The 21,042-nt window shown below is 40.7% G+C and overlaps 1 protein-coding gene across 1 annotated transcript in view; it reads left to right on the top strand.

Moving 5' to 3' along the window:
* CRY1 (cryptochrome circadian regulator 1) overlaps positions 1-8,006 on the top strand; it is a 39,764-nt gene extending 31,758 nt beyond the window's left edge. Inside the window, exons 8-14 of the mRNA XM_054273453.1 lie at positions 1,364-1,515; positions 1,613-1,815; positions 2,580-2,681; positions 3,768-3,860; positions 5,047-5,118; positions 5,220-5,327; positions 7,337-8,006. Coding sequence (XP_054129428.1) covers positions 1,364-1,515; positions 1,613-1,815; positions 2,580-2,681; positions 3,768-3,860; positions 5,047-5,118; positions 5,220-5,323 — 726 coding nt within the window. The 3' untranslated portion in view covers positions 5,324-5,327; positions 7,337-8,006. The remainder of the gene's footprint in view (positions 1-1,363; positions 1,516-1,612; positions 1,816-2,579; positions 2,682-3,767; positions 3,861-5,046; positions 5,119-5,219; positions 5,328-7,336) is intronic.
* The last annotated feature ends 13,036 nt before the right edge of the window (positions 8,007-21,042 follow it).

Below are 21,042 nucleotides of genomic sequence, written 5' to 3'. Positions count from 1 at the left end.
TATTTTTTCAAAAGGCTTTTTTCCCAAGTAGTTGCAGATATTTAGCAGAAGATACTTTTGTAACACTTACTCTGTGTGTACTGTAGAATTAATGCCTTACTGAGTATGTAGAGAAAGAGATTGAGAGATCATTATTTAATAGTATTACCTTATTTAGACTTTGTATAGGAATAATACTTATTGAAATTGGGTGCCAGTACTATGATGTTGCGTTTTTAGTGCCTTAGAATGAAGGAGGATGGTTGATTTGGAATTTATGCAAGTTTGAGAGGAAAATCAGAACTTGCAAAAATATGTGTTAAATAAGTATCTGTTCTTAAAACTACTTCTAGGTGCACTCTTTTTTAAAAAGCCCTTGAGCATTGTCCTTCACAGAATGAGGCTTTGCTGCTCTGTTTTTTGTCAGCCTACATTGCTAGTGATCTGACTCAGCAGATAAACTTCCTTTTATACAAATTAGTACTGTCTGTGTTGAAGATGAAAAGGCAATCTCTGCTGGAAACGTGAATGTTTCACAGCTACTGAGCTCCAGATTGAAAGTAAAACCCTCATAAATCTTCAATTTGTTCATGTTTTGGTGTGGGTTTTTTTGGTGGTCTTTTTTTGTTGTTGTTGTTTTTTGTTTTTGGTGGGGTTTTTTTGGTGGTGTTTTGTTTTTTGGGGTTTTTTTGTTGTTGTTGGGTTTTTTTTGTTTGTTTGTTTTTTTTGGTTTTTTGTGGGGTTTTTTTGTTTGGAAGATTTTTTTTTTTTGGTCTTCAGACCAGAATTCATTATCTGTCACACCATCCTTCAGTGTTCTTGGTGGTTCATAATGCCTCCAGGAATTTGAGTGTGTTCTCAAAACTGTGATTTGCTAGATTAACTTGAAGAACACAACTTCTGCATGTTTGGGGTGCCCTAAAACTCTTAAATTCTACTCTTGGGATTCCTCATAGTGTAAGGTGCTGTGCAAGTTGAGGTATTCAGACCAGCAATTTGAGTTCAGAATGTACTTTGGATGTTCCCTGTTTTCTGGAAGTTTGCAAAGCTTACTCAACTGTGATGTGATGAAGCAATTCTTCTGAAAACAGCAAATACCACTTGGAAGCCACGAGGCTCCAGCCATCCTTTGGGGATTTATTTTTCAAGAAGAATATGTAGCTTGCTGAGATGTTGACAAGTTTGTTTACAGGATAAAAGCCTGGTTATGAATTTTTTCTTTTTTGAGTTTGGCATTAAGGCATTTGCAATTGCATACTGAGCATTTTGTGAATGTTGCCAGGTAAGAAAGAGCTTCAATCAGAAACTCAGGAACTAATCCTGAAAAGTAGGTGTCTTGAAGGTGTGCCATGCCCAGACTAACTTGTTGCACTGATTTCTTAAGGTCTTTGAAGAGCTGTTACTTGATGCAGATTGGAGTGTGAACGCTGGAAGCTGGATGTGGCTATCCTGTAGTTCGTTCTTTCAACAGTTTTTTCACTGCTACTGCCCGGTGGGATTTGGCAGAAGAACTGACCCAAATGGGGATTATATCAGGTAACTCAAAATCAGGAAATTGCTCTGGGTGTTGCTTAAACTGTTGAGCAGCTTTTTACTTAACATGACCTTTTTACCCTTTTGTTATTTTTTTAAGACGTTATTTGCCGGTGCTTAGAGGTTTCCCTGCAAAATACATCTATGATCCTTGGAATGCCCCAGAGAGCATCCAGAAGGCTGCAAAATGTATTATAGGAGTAAATTATCCCAAACCAATGGTAAACCATGCAGAGGCAAGCCGTCTGAATATTGAGAGGATGAAACAGATCTACCAGCAGCTTTCACGATACAGAGGACTGGGTATGATTATAGATTATTTGCTTTATTTATTTATTTAAAACTTCTCTCACCTTCTAACAATTAATAATTTAGTCTCATAGCAGTGAGAACCAGGTCTAAGCTCAGGGTGGTGACCCAGGTTTGTATCAAGTAAATATTATGTGTATTTGAGAAAGGAAAGAGTTTGAGGGGAGTGCCTCTCCAAATATTGCTTAGATTTTTTTTTCTCTAAGTCTTTGGAAGAGTTTTTGTTGAACTGGGCCTTTTGTGCATTCTGATAAATTCTTGTACAGTTAAGTTTTAGTACCAGTGATGAGTAATTTAGTATGGTTGGTAACTTCAGCAATACTGTATTTGCATATGCAAATGCTGTTGCAGAAGTAGGCACAACCCAGCCACTGGTGGATTCTTCCCCTTTGTTCTGAGAGTTAAACCAGGTGCACTGTACTCCTCAGGAAGGTGTGAGCAGTCAGATACTGGGTATCTGAGATGTTCAGATACTGGGTATTGAATCAGGATATGTTGCACTTAAACCCAGCATATTGGATATGTGTAACTAAGGAGTATTGGAAAAGTTATGCAGAATATGATGCAGAAAAAATTAAGTAAATGTGAACTAAAATTGTTTGGCAAGAAACAGAAGCAGGCAAGACAGAGAGGTCTTAAAAGTAAACCACTCAACATGAGGGTGGAGAATTGGCTATCACAAGAAAAACAGAATGTTGCACTTGACTTCTTTTTTTTCTCTAGCTATCTTTCTCTATATATTTTGTCTTGGTTTTTAGGTCTTCTTGCAACTGTGCCTTCTAATCCAAATGGAAATGGAAATGGTGGCCTAATGGGCTATTCACCAGGAGAAAGCATTTCTGGTTGTGGTGGTACAGGAGGTCAGTCAAATTCTTTCAATACATAGAATTATTGAGACTGAACTACGTGAACTTATTTTATAATGCCCTTGCCTTTTTGTATTATAAGAAAGAAATGCTTTCATAAGACAATTCTGAGTGCAAGTCACAAATGTTTTCAAATTTATTCACTGCTTGATAGTATTTGTATATAGACATTTTTAAATTATTTTTTAAATCTCAAATATTTTTCATCTGTGTTTTCCCTCCTTCCAAAAATTACTTGTTAACTAGTATCAAACTATTTGATTTCAAAAGCATTTGAATATAATTTTGTCCTAGAAATGTATAAGCATCCTGATATTTATAATGAGTGACTTGTGAACTTTCAAGTGAGAATTATTAACTTGTAAAGTTTTCTAATGCTGGCATTAGATTGCTTACTGGAATTTATTTATTTCTATCAAAATTATTTATTTTATTTATTTCTAGAAATAAGAACAGTATAAGAAAATATAATATAATAAGAAAATAATATAATAAGAAAAAATAAGAACAGTATTAAGATTCTATTAACCCATGGTGTGTCTTAAATACTATATACATGCTAGACTCTTCAATGTAAAAGGATACAGCAGAAATGGAAATGTACTGGTTTTATATTCTTCATAGGCTTTGGTCAAGGTTAGAAGCAGATTGTGAAGGAAGGTGGATCTTATTATTCTTAACCAGTATAGTTCTTTTAAAGATTTAAAATACAAACTCCTTAAAGCAGCATGCTTGAGCTTTTATTTCTTGTAAGTTTAGGACACGTATAAGAAAAGAGAGGTTTATTTTTTTAAAATTAACATTATGTGCACTCTTTTCTCTTTAAAATGCATTCATATATAGATGTACTTATACTTTTCACATCAGAAATTTATTCCTTTTGTAGGAGGTTCAGTGAATTTGGAAAGAAAAAAACCTTTAGAGCTTCAGACCTGTAATGAGGGGGTTTGGAAAAAAAAAGTTTAAAACCCACAATAAAAAGCCTATGTCTTGGAGAGGGGAGTAAATCCCCCACATTTTAAATCCCAAAGCTGGAGTTTTACCTTCTGTTATGATTAAGTCTTCTCCCTGCCTCTCCAGGAGCTCAGCTGGGAACTGGTGATGGTCATTCTGTTGTTCAGTCATGTGCCCTGGGAGACTCTCATACAGGAACAAGTGGAATTCAGCAGCAAGGTATTATGGCAGTGCCTGTCTGTAGAGGATCTCCAAATCCTTGCAACTATGGAAAACCAGACAAAACATCAAAGTAGCATGGATAGATTTGGGGTGACAGCTGCTGTCTACAACATGAACTGACCTTGTTTCTGTTCTTGAAACATAGAAATTATTTCTTAGAGTGAGCTTGCTTGTCCTGTCATTTTTATCTCTTAAAGTGCTCATCTAGGGCAGTATTTGTATGTTTTGAGTGGGAGGGATCACAAATATCACTAAAAATAAATAAATAAACATTATCCTAGGCTACTTTAAAAGAAACTGAAAACCAGAAGTTTACCTTGTGTATTGGATATCAAAATTTGTATGTTATCTCTTCCTGATTTCACTACCACTCTTTCCACATACAATTAATTTCCGCAGTTTCGTGTGGATAGTCTCTTATTGTGGAAGCAAATTTTTCTTTAACTATACAGAACCTTAAGCTGTGGTTTGTGATAGATCCAAGTTGCAATGAAATTTAACCCAACTGTTTGTTTCTTTGCAGTCTTAACAGAGGTGGTGTGTTTACTGATCAGAAAAGGCTGTAATCTGTCTTTTGTTTAAGCACCCAGAACGTAACTGGAACACCGCAACTGTTCAGAACGAGAAACCTTGCAACTGCTTCTGCTGATTGCACTATTCACGCAGAACACTCAGTTTCAAGGTTGCCAGTAGATAGTTTACATGGATCAGAAGAAAGTTCCAATCTTTCTTTTAACTTACTTGCTTTTTTTGTTTTTCATAATTAAGTTATGCCAGGGATTCATTCGCGTTGCTATAACAAAATAATAAAAAGGACTTGGCAGAAGTAAAATTTTAATTTAAAATTTAATTTAAAATTTAAAATTTATAACAACATATAATTAAAGTGTTTGGGTATACAAGCATTCTGCTTGTTGCAAATATAATGCATAAATATGTAGGCACTAAATGTTCACTGCAGATATAAGTGCATATATGTTTAACTGCTGTAGACTACCATGAGGCTTACTGTTCTTTTGCATAAGAACTCTTCTGCATTCAGGATAGTTTCTGGCAGGATTTTTCTTGATGTTGGAAAATAAATCAATTGGCTCCTTTTTGTTGTTGTACAGAACATAATTTTACACTTGCTTGCAGCTCTAAATTTTATGTAGTACAATAAATATCTACTGTATCTGAACAGGTTACTGTCAAGCAAGTAGTATCTTACACTATGCTCATGGAGACAATCAGCAATCACACTTATTGCAAGCAGGTAATTTAAACAATAATGAAAAGAAAAAAAACCCACATCTTTTCTTGGATATATCAGGGTGCAATAGACTCTTAATGTAAACACTGATTTTAAATTATCAGGAAGAACCGCCCTTGGTACTGGCATTAGTGCAGGGAAACGCCCAAATCCAGAAGAAGAAACTCAGAGCGTTGGACCAAAAGTCCAGCGACAGAGCACAAATTAAACTGGTAAGATCTGAGGCACCTTCAAGTTATCGAAGTTCTGTACAAGTTTTGTGTCTGTGATAACATTCATGTCACTGTAATGCAAAGGATCCTCAGCTATTGCTGTGGGATATTTCTTTTCTGGGGACTGTACAAACAGACAGTATGAAATTCTGGCTGGAAGAGTTCTTGAAGTATGAGATAGAAAGTAGTTGCAAAAATAGAGCCAGACTGAAGATTATCAGACACAGATTCAGGTGATAAAGAAAGGAAGATGGACAAACTGTGGCTTTAATATATTAGCAGAGCTGCTTAAGTAGCTTCAATTACTCTCTGTTCCCACATCTCACCTTAAGCTGTGCCAGTAGCATTGTTTATATGAATGTATGGTGACCTGAATCAGGAGACTAAGACAACTTAAATGTAAGAGCTCAGGGCCTGGATTACTGGATTACTTTAGATATATAAGTGGACTAAGCAGTACATGTTTTAGAGAGACACTGCCAAAAACCTGCAAAATGCTGATGTGGTTCTTGAGTGTGAAGATGAAGGGACAAATAAGATTTGAGGACATGAGCCTTTGTCATTGGTCTGTAATTGAAGCAGGTTACTCAGAGTGCCCAAGTTTGTCAAGCTGTGGTGAAAAAGACTTGAATTTGGAGAAAGTATTGTAGATGGATACACACAAACAGGTGTGAAAATTTGGAGAGAGAAGCAGAAAACTGGAGAAGGAGTTTTGTATGTGTAAAATCATCAACACAGAGAAGATAAATCAGTTGTGGTTTTTAGATAAAGTTGGGAACAGGACAGAGGAAAGAGAAGGCCAAAATTGTTATACCTCTTCCCCCTGTAAGCTTGATTTGAAAGGAACAAGGAAGATGACCTGAAAAGAATTAAGACTGAATTAAATCAAAGAGTAAGTACTAAGGAGGGAAGCCAAATAATGGAGGACTGTCTGAAATAAGAGGGGACAGGACAGGATTTCAAGACTGGGAGTGTGGCTGCAAAGGTTAAAAGTGATTGAGATGTTTAAAAAAAAAAAATCTAAGTGGAGCATTGGTCAATTATGAAATTTGAAGAATAAGTAAGAATAGCACAATAAGTGAGGTTAAAGCACATGGAGAGACATTGTTGGAACTGGAAAACAGGGATTCCATACAACAAGTGTAGGAGATACATTCATCATCTCTAGAGATAAAAAGGGAAATTCAGTCTACTTCATTTAGTTTTGATAGCAAGATCTGATTTTGCTTGTTATACAGTGGCAGCACTTAGTTGAAGTTACTGCAGTGCATTTGGAACAGTTGTGTTGTACTGATGTGATTCAGTGCAGAACCATAGCATTGTTTCCATAATGCTGTCAGTTGAGGAAGGGAGCTGAGACCTTAGTGAGTGATCTGTCTGCTATTTTCTCACATACTGGAAGCAGTATAAACTGCTTCTGTGTTCTCAAACTGATTTTTGTTACTTGGATGGGCCTTAGTGGAACATAATTCCAACAGAGTCTGTGTTTCAGTAGCTGTGTAATCCTTAGTATGTGTAGATTCATTCAGCATCCATGTTTTGTATTGCAGAATTCCTTAGGTGCTCGTGTCTGTGTAGAAGAAGTACCTGCAGAGCGAACGTCTGGTTCCTGTCTAAGTTCTTTTTCAATTGAGAGACAGGTTGGAGGGGTTTTTAGTTTGGCAGAGAAGATTATTTGGTTAGGGGTGTTCAAAGCATGCTGCAAAAGCATTATAGTCAATACAAACATCAGCCAAGATCACACTCAAAAACACTGCTGGCAAAAGGTTGTGCACTTCTGAATAGCACTCAAGTACAGAGTACAGAGGCTTTTGTTGGGTTTCTCTGATTTTGTTTCTTCTCATGTTAGCCTCTAAGGTGAGAAATAAGAATTCTGAGTATTTGGGCCAATACAGATTGGGACAGGGCTTCCTGCATTATGACGGGGGGAAACAATATTGGTCCCTTGAATTCTGTCTTCAAAGACTCACATCAAACTGCTTAAGAATTTTTTTTCTTTTTTCTTGCAGCTTGATTGGAAGAGAAGTTTGCCACTCAAAGAACACATGGGACAAAATTCCTGCTACTCTGTATTGGAGCTAAAGTGTTGTGAGAGTTCATGTTCTAAAAGTACATGCTTTTTCATAAATTATTTTCAATTGTTCTCAGTTGTTGTAAACAAGTCCAATTTTTGGAATGCATTATTTCTAACTGGCATTTCTATGGTTTTTAACTTTTTAATGACTCTTTCACAAAGGGCAAATTGAGTTTTGTATATAAAGTATTTGGTGAAGAATTTGCTAACTTATTGTAAATATAAATATTCATGATTAGTGATAGACCCATCAATATATTTTTGATAATCTTTCATGTATATGGTAGTAGGAAAAGCTATAGTGCTGTTCTGAAAAACAGATGAAAATAGAAAGTTTGGAAGTTTTTAAATCATTATTATTTTTAGATTCCATACTTGAGCTCTGTATGATCAATTTCATATTTTCATAATGTAAGTGCTTAGGACTGTGTTTAATCAAATACAGTAGAGTTGTAACCATAATTAATCACATTTGTATATAAAACACATGCCAATTTTAGTAGAGTTGTAAAATTTTCATGTATATGTCCAGTCCTTGTATTTCTCAGTTGCCTTGTTCAGTAATGACATACCTTGTTAATAAAAGAAAATTGTATATATAGATAGATAGATATGTTTGTCTTTTGTGTCGTCTATTGCTCCTGCTTGTATTTCCAAACAGGACCATTTCAGGAAAGAAGATAAATACTCTTTTTAGACTTAATCTGGAAGTCTCAAACAATTAACTATATTGCCTTTTCCTTTGAAGTTTCATGATACTGAAGCAAAACAATATTCAAATTATCCAGGCATTTTTCTCAGAATTGGGATGTATGTATTCTGACCATTAAATTTTTTGACCAGTGTATTTAGTAAGTGTTTCTTCGCAATCTAGGTGTTTGGGTTGGTTTTTTTACCTGCTGTAATTGCAATTTGCTTGATAAATGCAAAGTCTGTCCTGCAGTGCATTAATTTGCTGCTTTTTGGGGATGTTGATTTCAGACTTGCTTAAATGCTCAGTCAATACTGTCTCAGATTTTTAGAGAAGTTGTATCTAAGTGTTTTCTCAGAGCATTAAGATCTCTGAAGAAGCAAAATTAATTTGCATATGACTAGGTCAGTTTCCTACTTGAATGGGAGCCCAAATTTAAAATCCTAGAATATCCTGAGTTGGAAGGGACCCAGAAGGATCATGAATCTGACTTTGGCCTTGCACAGCACCATCTCCAAGAATCTCAGGCACCACATACCTGAGTGTTGTCCAAATGCTTCTTGAGCTCTGTCAGGTGTGGTGCTGTGACCACTCCTCTGAAGAGACTGTTCCAGTGCCCAACCATCCTCTGGAGAAGAACCTTTTCCTAATGTCCAACCTAAACCTCTCCTGACACAACTTAAGGCCAGTACCCCAGGTTCTGTCACTGGTCACCACAGAGATCAGTGTCTGCCCCTCCTCTTTACTCTCATGAGGAAGTTGCAGACTGCAATGAGGTTTCCTCTCAGTCTCCTTGAGGCTGAACAGACCAAGTAACCTCAGCCACTCCTCATATAGCTTCCCCTCCAGACCCCTCACCATCCTTGCTGCCACCCTTTGGGGTCTCTGAGAGCTTTTGGTCCTTCTTATATTGGCGCCCAAGCCTGGCCCCAGCCCTGGAGGTGAGGCAGAGCAGAGCAGGACAATCCCTCCCTGGCCTGGCTGGCTGTGCTGTGCCTGATGCCCCCCAGGACAGGGTTGGCCCTCCTGGCTGCCAGGGCACTGCTGGCTCATGTTCAACTTGCCATGAACCAGGACCCTCAGGTCCCTTTCCATGGCACTGCTCTCCAGCATCATATCTCCCAGGCTGTCTGTACATCGAGGGTTGCCCCATCCCAGGTGCAGAATCCAGCACTTGTCTTTGTTACACTTCATGCAGTTGGTATTAATTATCAATTAATTCTAAAGTGAGAGGAGTTAATTATCTTGTTCTTAGTATTACATTGGTGACTTCTAGACAGTGGGCACTTCTGTGTGTTGGTTTAAAATTCAACAATATATGCAACAATATATGCAGCAGGGCTCTTGTGGCAGAATAAATTAATATATTATATTTAAATAAATATAAAAACCATAGTACTAGATTTTAGATTGTAGTTGTTAATGTAAATATCTCTGCATACTGATTTGTATACAATAGCAAAATCAAAAGCATTACTAAGAAAATAGAGGCATGTCTGTCTCTATTGAGACAGAGAATGTTTGAAATTGATGAAAAAACTGAATGATGAGACTAGAGAAGCAGATGCTATTTTCCACAGATCAGTCCAAATAAAATGGAGTGGTTCCTTAGGGACATACATAATAAGGAAAATAAGCAATTCTTTTTTTTTTTTTGTTTAAGTATTCTGAAAATAGAAAAAAAAAATATAGGCCTAGACAGCCTTAAGAAATGTTTTACTCTGTCAAGATAATGCTGAATTTTTCTGCTAACCTTATATTAAAATACCATACCATCTAAATTAAATATTCCACCTAGTTTTTCTGAATGATTAAGCTATGAAACTCCCACAGAGAAACTTCATCAAGGTAAGAGCATCTGCTGAAATACTACCTTCTCCCAACCAGTCTGGAAGTTCAATAGATGAAAGAAGAAATTTCCCAAGGAGTTTATTTTTATGGTAAGTTAATTTCCCCCTTCTTAAGTGCTGAAAAGAGTATTCCTCTTCTTGGTGTAGGCAAATCCTTGGATTTGCAAAGGAAAATTTGTGGAGCTGCTGTTTGACTTGTATGCTGGCTTGGAGTTCTGGTCAGGACTGTGGTGGAAAAAACAGTCTGTGTTTAGTTCAGTGTGAGAGAGGGGACAAGTTGCCTTCAGATTAGCAGTAGCCTCATAAAAGCCCTTTGCCTCATATTCTTCTCCTCCAATCTAAGTACTCTGACCACAAAAATAAATTTTAAAAAAGGTGAAGGCTTTGTCTGCACGTTAAAAAATTACTAAAACCAATATAACATAAGGTTTTTCTCCCCACAGCCCCACTACCCTCTTGTGATTTTTCGAGGGGTTGGACATGTGCTATAAATCCCGTATGGAATAAGGGCCAGGCTATTGTTGCTTATTACATCTCTCCTCCAGAAATGGAGCTTAAAACATTCCTCAAGAAAGTTCTGTTCCCAAGGGACTTAGCTGGCCCTTCCCTGAGCTGGTAGGAGATGGGGAGAGGAGAGTTTTTTGAAAACCAAAAAATGTATTCTGGAAGCATACAGGAACAACTTTAGGGGATCTTTGGGATGAAAAAATAGTTTTAAGTGTCTTCAAGCATTCAGAACCTGAGCGTTTGCAAAGGAACTTTGTGTGACCCACCGTGTACTGGAGCTACCTGCTTGCAGAGGTTTCCGAAAAGAGGGGAACCAAAGGAGTTAAAAGACAAAACCCTTGAGGTTCGCGGCGTGTGTTGGTGCCGGCGCTGCCTGGGGCAGGGTTAGTGTCTCTGCTGTCGGAGTCCCTGGCTCGGAGCCGGGCCGCCAGCGCGGCTGGGTTGTGGCGGAGCGGCGCCGGGCCTGCAGGGGGCGCTGCGGGCGCTGCCCTGAGGCACAGCACGGCGCGGGGCCTGGTCCTCGGCACCCGAGGCTCCTGGGGACACGGGACCCCGGCGTGGGGAAAATACCTGGGAATTGTGGAATGGCTGCACAATAGCTACCCTGTGCTTCCCGGTCACAAACCAAACCGCGTCTGTCACTCTGAAAGTTGCTTTTCAGGAACACTGCCGTGTGTGCTTGACTGCACAAGCATAGGTTCTCTTTTTCAAATGCACTTTGACTAGAGATTGTTTCCAAAAGCCAGTTTTTAAGCATTGTCGATATTTTACCTATTTGAAATGTTTACTGGGCTGTTGCCAGGGAGCCTTTTCGGAGCAGAGGATGGAGCCAGGACACCTGAGATCCAGGTTCTTGTCTGCTCCATCGCAGAGCTGCCGACCAGACTGAGGTGAAGCTCTCCCCGTTCCCAAAGCCTTGTGCCCGGGCTCTTGCTGGCAGCCGTGTTGTTCTGCATTAGATTAGATTAGATTAGATTAGATTAAGCAGGCTGCAAAGAGAGCCTCCTTTCTCTTCTTTGGGCTCCCTATTTCCAATAGAAAGTGCTCTTTAGGCAAGAATTACTGCCTTTAAAGGACTAAGCAAATGAAATTCTCACACTCTTGCTACCTCAGCTTTCAACTTGAATGCTTATTGCAGCTTTTCCCCCCAGAAATTTAAAGTTTCAAAAGTGGTGAACATTTCTGGGTAGAGGGGAAATTTGCATTGAACCAGAAAGCATAGGGAAATTTAAAGCAGACATAGAGAAATAATTTTAATGTTGATTTCAAGGGATCTAAGCTCCTGCTTGTGAATAGTGTGCACTGCAAATGCAAAATTATTTCAATATTAAACTAAAGAATGCAAATAGAATTGATTTCAATATTTTTTTAGAAAATTGCCTGCAGAATAGAAAGACAAAAGAGGCATAAAAGAAATGGAAAAGAGACCCAAAAGGAGATTCTTTCTTTGGGATGCTGTTGGTTTGCTTACTTGCAAGAGGTTTTAGTGCAAATTTCAAAATCCAAAACTCTTAAAGATAAACTGCAAAATGCCAAAGTGCAGCCAATGTGCAGGATTGCATCCAAGAATCTGTGGTTAGTGGAAGCTTGTGCACCTAATACAAGGTAAATTATACTTTTCTCTGTTTTTCTTACTCCTGCTAATTATACAAAACACAAGAAAATAATAGTTATGATTATTCTGACTGGAAGTAACCAATAAGCACATTAGTTAATAATAATTACAATTTATAAGCAGCAATTGCAGAGAGGGAGAATTTTCTTCAGGTCTGTTTGGCTTTCTAGAGCTTCAGACCATGTGGTCATCACAAGGTCTTTAATTATCTCGACCATACTTTTTTCTCAAACGCCTTTTACCCTGACCAAGCTATGAATTTTTTTAAGCAAAGTCATCTTTACCTGATAGTGGTGGAAACACATCCTTGTTCTGAGGAATGGCTTGCACCAAAAAACATCAATGATACTGCATTCAGGCTTCAGAGTGGCTGCTACACACCCGAGAACAGGGGATTTCAAGAGAGCTTGGCAATTGGATGGAAGGAAGATGATGGAACTAGGGAAGGATTTTTGCAGAAGCCTTTGGGACGGAAGAAGGAAAATTAAAGGGATGGTGCAAGGAAAGTTGCCAGCTGAAGGACAGAAAGAAAAAACAAGTAAGAAATTAAGGTCCATTGGTAGATAAGGATTTATGGATACATTGAGCATCCATTATATCTTGGCTAACTGGATAACTGTTCTGTTACAACATAAACCTTTCTTTTAAAAGGGTGAATGAAGAAAGGGAGGAAATAACCCTTGCAGGTATTTTAGGTGCTACACAATGTTATAATTTTCTGAAATACTTGCACTGCATAGGGTTTGTTTCCAAGTGCTTGTGGGCTTTTATGGATTTGGTCCCAGTTCTACTGCCAGCCCCTCCAGGAAAGAAGAGTTCTGGGGTAGCACACTGGGCTTTTGTCCCTCCTGCAGGGCAGCTGCCCCAGCTGCTTCAGCATCCCTCTCGTGCACTCAGCAGAGCTTGCCTGCGACTTGAGGGACTGTCTTGCCTCATGCAAAATGTTTGCATATGTGTATTGTTTTGTAATTAGCACAGTCAGGCCTTGATTTTATTTGTGACCTCAAATGCTACTAATTACAGCACTTACTGATGAGGGGATCCCTCCTCTGCTGTGGCTCCTGTTGCTAGACTTCTGCCTGAGAAGCTGGAGCTCATCTGAGGCTTTTTCTCTACGTGTGTTGTGGGTGAAAAAACTGGAATTTTTGATGCTTGTAGAGGCTGTGGTGTTGTGTGATTTTGGCAGAGTTCAATATAAATACATTATGCAGCTCCTGAGTAGCAAGGGGAGCACTGAGGTGGCTGTGCAACAAAAGCCACTTGCAGAGCAGAAACACCTTGTTGTCACTCAGAGTAATTTGGCTTCCAAGAATGGTTCTTAATTCTCCCTGTGGTTCTCCTCTATGCCCCTCAGTGGCCCAGGTCACCATAGGGAGAATCAAGAACCATTCCTTGTTTTCTTGTAGCTGCCTGGTCTTGAGCAAACAGCAGCTTGCTGGGAGACATCTTCATTAACAGGGTACTTAGCGGGCTCCAGACAAAACTTAGAAGCCTGTAAATGGTCCCACTTTGGAAAGCACTGGTACAATCCTCTGGTTTAATACCAAAAGTGTAACACAAGCATGTAAAAAACCCAAATCAACTCACAACTGGTAATGGCAGAATCACCTTAGTGCAAATTTGAAGGTACTATCCAAAAAATTTATTATCGTTTTACCCTCCATACCATAAAATATCACCCAAAGTAAGGAAGCCCGTAGATGGAAAAAAATTATTGAAATGTAATCTTTATGAATGTGTAGTACTTGTACTGTGAGGCACTTTGTCATGTACTTACAGGTCTAATCAAACCTGTGTTTGTGGATCCAGATAAAGAATTATGCAATTTTAAGCCCCTGAAATCAGCACTGCTTGATGATCTCTCATTTAAATCACAGTTTACAAACATCAAAAAAATCCTGGGCTGGTTTTCAGGCTACATATTTACATCCTTTGGAATTGGTGGGCTGGGAGAATGTGCACTGGTGAAAGAAGTCGCTCTCCTCTTACTGCTGTTGTTAACATATGTGAAAATCCTGACAGAAATGAAGCCATGGGAGATGGGAATACGCTTAGACTTTCAAATTTGAAAACGACCTGACATCAGGATCTAAATCAGATTTCGATGGTTTCTAAATAATTGATGACAGCCAAATGTAGTCAGAGTCTCGGTTTTGAGCGAACAATTTCTCATCTGACACTGATGGGCACCCAGCCTCTTTCACACAGGTGCCTTGGGTATGTAGCTCCCACCCAAATTCAATCTAGTAGTCTTTACATGGGCCTCTGCTGACACACTGAGCACTGACACACTGACGCCATAAGCAGGGTAGCAATAAAATACACAGGAATGTGAGTTTTCTGTGAAGTCTGTGTCCCATGATGTGAGCAGAGCCTGGAGAGCCTGGAGCCTCTCCTCTGGCTGCCCTAGCAAGTGCTCCAAGTTTAGACACAGTTGTCTGCAGGCAGAGCCAAGCCTCAGTCTGTAGCCATTTTGCATTGTTTGGTGGTGCTGTTACGAGTTAGTGTGATTTATGTTTTACTATCGCTCCTGCGAGAGCTGGCATCATTATATGGAGCATATTTACAATGGAAAGAGATTCCTGTGGCTTCACTGAGGTGGTGGTGGATTCTATTTCCCATGTAACTATTTTTATCAGATGATCTGGGGTGAGTTTCTATCTCTACAGCTATCATGACATGATGCATTTTAATGTGGTAAATATTATGATCCATAAGTTTCTTTCAGCATCCAGTGCCTGAAAAAGGAAACCTAGGCCCACCTCCACCCAAAGAAACCTTTCTAGTATGCAAGAGCACTCATTTTTCAAGCCAATCTCCTCTCCCAAGACAAGTATAAATGAATGGGTCCTTTTTTCTCCGATGCTAACTGCAGTCTGATGGTTGGGGCGTCTCCACTGGATGCTGGAGGCAGGCAAGGGTGGGATCTCTTCCTGCCCCAATCCTTGCCATGCTGTGTCTTATGATGAGAACTCGCTGGCTGGGTTTCCCTCCAAGCTCCTTCTCTAATTTTAATCTGCAGTTCTTGTGCCCATCTATACACAGCAGACTAGACTTTGCTGCTTCTAATTAAGAAGATAATTTCAAAATATCTCTTGAACCCTTGACCTTCAGAATTCCCTCAGATTACATCCCTCTGATCTAGGGAGAGCTCCCTCATGGGTTGCCACTCTTCATGCAAAAATAGGTAGGGTGGTGTATTTTGCAAATATTTATAAAGTTCTGTTCTGGTTAATTGAAACGACTGTTAATTGCTCATGATTTCAATCCAGACAGCTGGTCTGTTTTTGTGCACCGCTCCCACAGGAGAAGTTGGCTTTCTCCTTGCCTCAAACCCCCAAAGGCCTGATGGTTTGCATAGCATATTTTCTCTATGAGGTGTTCTCAGTAATACTTGACTGTGTAGTGAAGGTGACCACGGCTTGTTCCAGGCATTGAGACAGAGAAGAGACAATATGTAAAGCTTTTTGGCTTTGAAACTTTGGGAATGACTGCACTGGGAGCTGAATGAGCACGAAGAGGAGAGGAAGCAGAGCTGTCTGCTGGGACTCTGAGCAATGTTGTAGACCTTGTTAGGAGGGTAGATGTTGCAAAGCCTCTGAAATGATAATCTGAGGTTAGTAAGAATCCACCTTTGACTTGAACTAACTCTCCAAAGGTCGGAATGGATATTCTTCACTGCTGCAAAGCATATTTCACCAGAAAATTATGCATGAGTAGAGGGATCCCACTGGAGAGCTAGCAAGCAGAAATGGCATAGAAAGGGAGTAACAGGAAAGTTGTTAATACTTTTCCTGACAGACATGTAAGAGAGAGTATTGGGGACAACAATAAATCTGTAAGGTAATCAAAGACCAGGTAATTGTAAGAATATTGTGAACAACTTAAACACGGCAAAGAACAAAAAGAAGGAAAGAAATCTTCTCTATACACACATATATATGAGTGTGTGTGTATGGCCCTGTATATAACAGGAATAGAGGATCAGTAAAAGCAGCAGTGCTTTTGAAAGGAAGGATTGATGAGCTGGATATTGCTGTGGAATGAATATCTCGTTACAGATAGCGAATGAAAAATGGTCTCTTAAAATGGGAAAAAATTAGAAGGAACTGAACTAAAATCCAGGCAGCAAGGAAGTCAAAGCACCTTCATATAAGCGGAGAAACTACGCCAGCTGCATCTGTGGAACCACAGCACCCAGCAGTGGCCTCCTCCAGCTCCATGACCATCCCAGAGGGAGCAGCCTCTCCCACACAGCTGAGGCTTGGGCCCAGGAGGAATGTCTGAATTGGGCTGCAACAGAGGTTAACGTGGGCTGTGGCATTCAACATGCAGGGTCTAGAAACCACAGAGCAGTTGCTTTTATTGCTTTGCTGGGTTTCACTCCCAGACCTTTGCTGTATCTTAGGATAGGCAGGATGCAGCTGGAGGCAGTGTGTGATGGAATTTTTACAGAGGTAGTCAGTCATGCCTGGGTGACCAGGTGGCTCCTTTATGTAAGGACATTGTTTTGCAAGCAGGGTGAACCAGGAGGGCTCAGTCTCTCCACGCCAGGGCTTTACCAACCCTGCCTGGCCAGCGAGCCTGGCAGCTCCCAGCCCTCAGCTGTGTCTGGGAAACAGGTAATAATTAGGGCATGAGGAGTAATTCAAACCAAGCACAACCTAAGTAGTCTACAGCAGGAGCCAGCAGTGTGTACCTTTCAGTCAGTCAGTGAATGAGGGAATGTGCATATGCCAGACCCAAAGTCCCTGCAGCAAGAGTAGATGCCCAGTGGTTTGACTCTTGGTTATACACTCATGGCTGCACAAACTTCAGTGCATTGTGGTGCCTTAGGCACATGCTAAGTATGACATACATGATTTAAGTTACTTTTTGTTTCTAAGAACTGCTCATTTCGAGATGCATTTAGGAGACACACCGTAAGTTAAACAAAAAAAGTCTATCCCAGGAGGAGGGTTATGTCTAAAGGAAGCTGGGAAAAAACAGACAGATCAATGGTAATGTTGATAAGTTTTAATTGTAGCACACAGAAAAAAAATGGAATGAAAATGCTTTAGATAGAAAAATAGTTTATTTAGATAATTATTAGTAATGTAAGAATTGTAATTGTAAACCCCATGTGTTTATATTTGATATATTATATAGGGTGAAATGTCCTCATTTAATTTTTAAAGAGTGGCTTCATGCACATGAATTGTGCCATCCACCCATTTCATTTTTTTTAATAAAAGAAGACTTTTGTAGCTAGTGGTTGTATTAATTAGGGAAAGATGGTGGGAGTCAGGGAAAGAAACAAATATGTCCATCTGCTATGTATGAAAATCATTGTGTTGTCCATTCCTCATTTATTACCGTCTCCCTGTCTTTAATGGCCAAAGCTAATGACTGCACAACTACAGAAAATACCAAGGAGACAGAGTACATCCAGTAAAACCCTCCAGCCAAACTGAAAGTCCCCATACGATCTACATTAATTGAAATCTCTACAGATGGGTTCCCTTAATTGTAGGAAATGGAATGCAATCCCTATAATTAGCTCTCTTCTCAAAGGCTTTTACTCCCTCAGCATCTGGAGAGAGCAGCAGTGGTTGCTTGGCACCTCGTGCTGGAGGGTGCAGCTGACTCTCCACTGCCCAGGGCCCCACACAGAACCAGGCTCATCTCTCCTCCCAGGCTCCTGCACAGCCCACCACGCTGCACTGAGAGCTTTGTGCCTGGCCATGCTCATAACACCAGCCTCCACCAGCACAGTGCCTGCTTCTGCTCACCTCGGAGGGAAATGTTAGTTCTTCTCTAAAGTCTTTTCTGCCCTGGAGGGCTGGAGGGTGAGCAACTCTTTTGTGCTGCAGAAATGTCAAGATGTGGAGAAAGTGTTATTGAGGCATAGCGACAGAAAGCTTGCTGTTCCCTTTGGAGCAGCACTTGATCTTGGGGCAGACCTTGCCTTATGACAGGTTTGTGGATCATGTCTGCAGTACACAAGGAATGTCAGCCAATCCTGTGAGAATTTCTGCCTCTGTTTCCTGAGCTTATTGTTTCTTCTAGCGCAGCTCTGTGTTGCATTTTCTCTCTGCTCTGTAATTAAAAGACTTTGTCCAAATCTTCAGATCTCTGTCCTGGTTACTACCACTTTCTCCTCTTCCATCCCACTATCCTCTAGTTATCACCCTCCTTTGCACATTCCATGTCCTATAATCATCTTAGTCTTCTTACTCAGAAAATTGTTTTCCCTCCATTAGCTGATCCACTATCCAGCACTGAATCCTATCTACTGTTCTGCCTTTCTTTTTTCATCTCCTTGAGTCAGCGTGCCAAGACAGGGCACAAAATGCCTTCTCCCATTGGTAGCTGTAAAACTGTGAGTCTTGTTTTTCTCTTTTCCTTTCTCTTTCAGTGTGAGGCTCTGTGGTGCAGTGAAAAAAATCTTCCCCAGAAGTGTAAGGTGGTGCCGGGCAAACTGAAAATTGTGTGCTCTGGCTTCAGGCTGCCCAGCATCCCTGGTCTTCAGGGACTCCTTGTTTGTACTGCTGGTGGTAACACAGACCAAGGCATTGGGCAGGGAGGGGCCCTAGTCCTTAAGGAAGGAGCAGTAAGTACTAGCAGGAGCAGCTGGTGCAGAAAGCACTTGCCCAAATGCCTTTGCTAAGGGTTGAATCATCATGGCTGGTGTTAAATGTACTTGTGCTCTGCCACAGGGTGAACCACCTGTGTGGAAGACATGATGGCACCTGGCAAGTCGTGGTTTTCAGCACAAAAGAAATGTATTTCTGGCCATGTAAAAACTCACCTGAGGAAATCTGCCACATTTGGGGGCAGCTAGAGGATACCATCTAGATAGAGTTAATACGGTAGGATGGTTCCAGGGGACCTGGGGGCCTAGAAGTAAAGCAAATAGTTGGGGTCACTCCATAGATTTCAGCCCTTCCTAATATCACTGTGGAACTTGGAGGATTTACAGCTCTCCTGAATACAGGGCAGCTCAGGGAGCTACTTTCTGCCTGCTATGACTACCATGGGTTCTGGTGTCTTGTCGTAGAGGAGCTTCCACACAAATCCTTTTCTTGGGGCTCCCAAGTGTGTCAAAGCTGTTCTTGTGGGAATGTGGGATCAGCTGCAAAGCTGATGTGCATGGTGGCTGCAAAGGCTCCCTCAGCAAGTTGCAGCTCCTGCACAAGAAAGGTGTGGAGTGCAGAGGGCTGCCTTTTCCCCTGCCAAAATGACAAGATGAAGGCCTCTCCTGGAAGTTCAGAGCACATCTACCTCACAAGTGTCACTGACAAACAATCCAAGAGAAGACATGGTCACACATGAACCTGAGGTAGGTGCTGTGAAATGACCTGGTGTCTTGCCCCTGGACTTGACTGGGGAAATGTATGTCATGTAACATGGGCTCTCCAGGCCAGTCCTGATCAGGGGCAGCACATTCCAAAGGGAAGAATATGTACATAGAGGAGGGGCAATATAAAAAAAGCCATCAGATTTCTCTTTTTGCTGCTCAGTATTTATTTTACTGCAGTGTGTAAGTACCCACACTGTACAAATCACCAAATCACTTGTGCTGAAAGTATTTCCATGTTATGCAGCACACCACTGTATAAGGCAGAGGTTTTACTGCTGCTCCCCATGCAAGAAAGCCAGTCACTGAAATACTCATTTGCTCATTTGCCTTTGCTTTGGTCTGCAGCAGCTTTGTCAGAGTTTTCAATCTATGCCACCTGGGTTTTTTCCTGATATTTGGGCTGAGTTAGTTTAGGAGCCCAAGTCTACTTTTAATCCGTGTTTTATAAAACAGGGTTTTTTCCCCTTGGAAATAAGTCAAGCATTGGTATCACTGAAGTTGCTTGCTCCCTGAGATGAGCTGTCAGCTGCTGTGAAACACTGGGGTCTGCTGACTACTCTGCAGACAGTTTCAGGCATTAAAGGATTTGTAATTCTTTAATGATCAAAATTCATTTTGATCTTTGTAGACAAACCAGACATGCTTCAAACTGCAAAGGTTCACCTTCAGAATGGCAGCACTTTTCTGAATTGAAGCAGGATTCCTGTGCATGTGCCCACATAAGGCACTAACCTGCAGCTCAGGAGCCTTTGCCCAGTTTTCTACATTCACATATTCAAGAGCAATTCAGTTCAGTTTTCAAAAATGATGGAGTCCTCAGACTACATCCTCAAAAATTACATAGCTACTGTAAAAGGCTTTCACTGAAAGTTAATTTTGAAAATGAGACATGCTTTCCAAAATAAGAAAAGGTAAGCATATTTACACCTTGTAAAGCCATAGGACATCATGCAGTGCTGCCATACAGGACCCCAAGATGTCCCTTTGTCACACTCATTGAAGATGGTGCTCTTGTGCATAGCATTTACTTTCTGCTGTACTCTCATCTACTATGGAGTGGCTGTACCTGGTCCTTCTCTTTGAGAGCACAGAGGAAGAGCAGTCCAGTGTAAACCATGCTTGTGCATGCAGTTCTCAGAATGAGTTCAGCAGAATGAGTTCATTCACCTGGCAGAGGGGTTTGTAGAAAAGCATGTGGGGTGCAGCAGAGCATTTGTACCATTTACTAGAGACAAATCTAGGCATGGGTTTAAGGGCGTTGCTGTGTTGCTGCTGTAACCCCTCAGTCACCAACAGACATGCAACTATACAATGTACCACCAGTCTGAATTGTACATAATACAGGATAAATGAGACAAAAATCCCTTGTTTTTTGCTCTCTGGCACCGAGCTGGCTGTAAGCTGAGCCCCACATTGTCTCCTGCAGTCTGCAGCAGCCTGAGGGTGCCACAGCCTCCTCTGCCCTGCACTGAGTCACCAGTGGTGTTGAGGCACAGGTTACCTGTCTCCAGAGGGCCAGTCCACTGGACAGCCCGTTCTCTAAAAGCTTGAACTGCTCAAAGGGCAGACTTGCTTCTCAGTGCCCTAAACAGTGCTTCTGCACGTTTAAAATTGGGAATGTGGTATGGGAGGACTT

The sequence above is a fragment of the Melozone crissalis genome, unplaced genomic scaffold, assembly GCF_028551555.1.
Source record: "Melozone crissalis strain CALT ecotype California unplaced genomic scaffold, PUWL_Pcris_2 ptg000004l_1, whole genome shotgun sequence".
Taxonomy (NCBI): Eukaryota; Metazoa; Chordata; class Aves; order Passeriformes; family Passerellidae; genus Melozone; species Melozone crissalis.
Note: the sequence above shows the minus strand (reverse complement) of the source record. Positions and strands in the feature narration are given on the sequence as shown.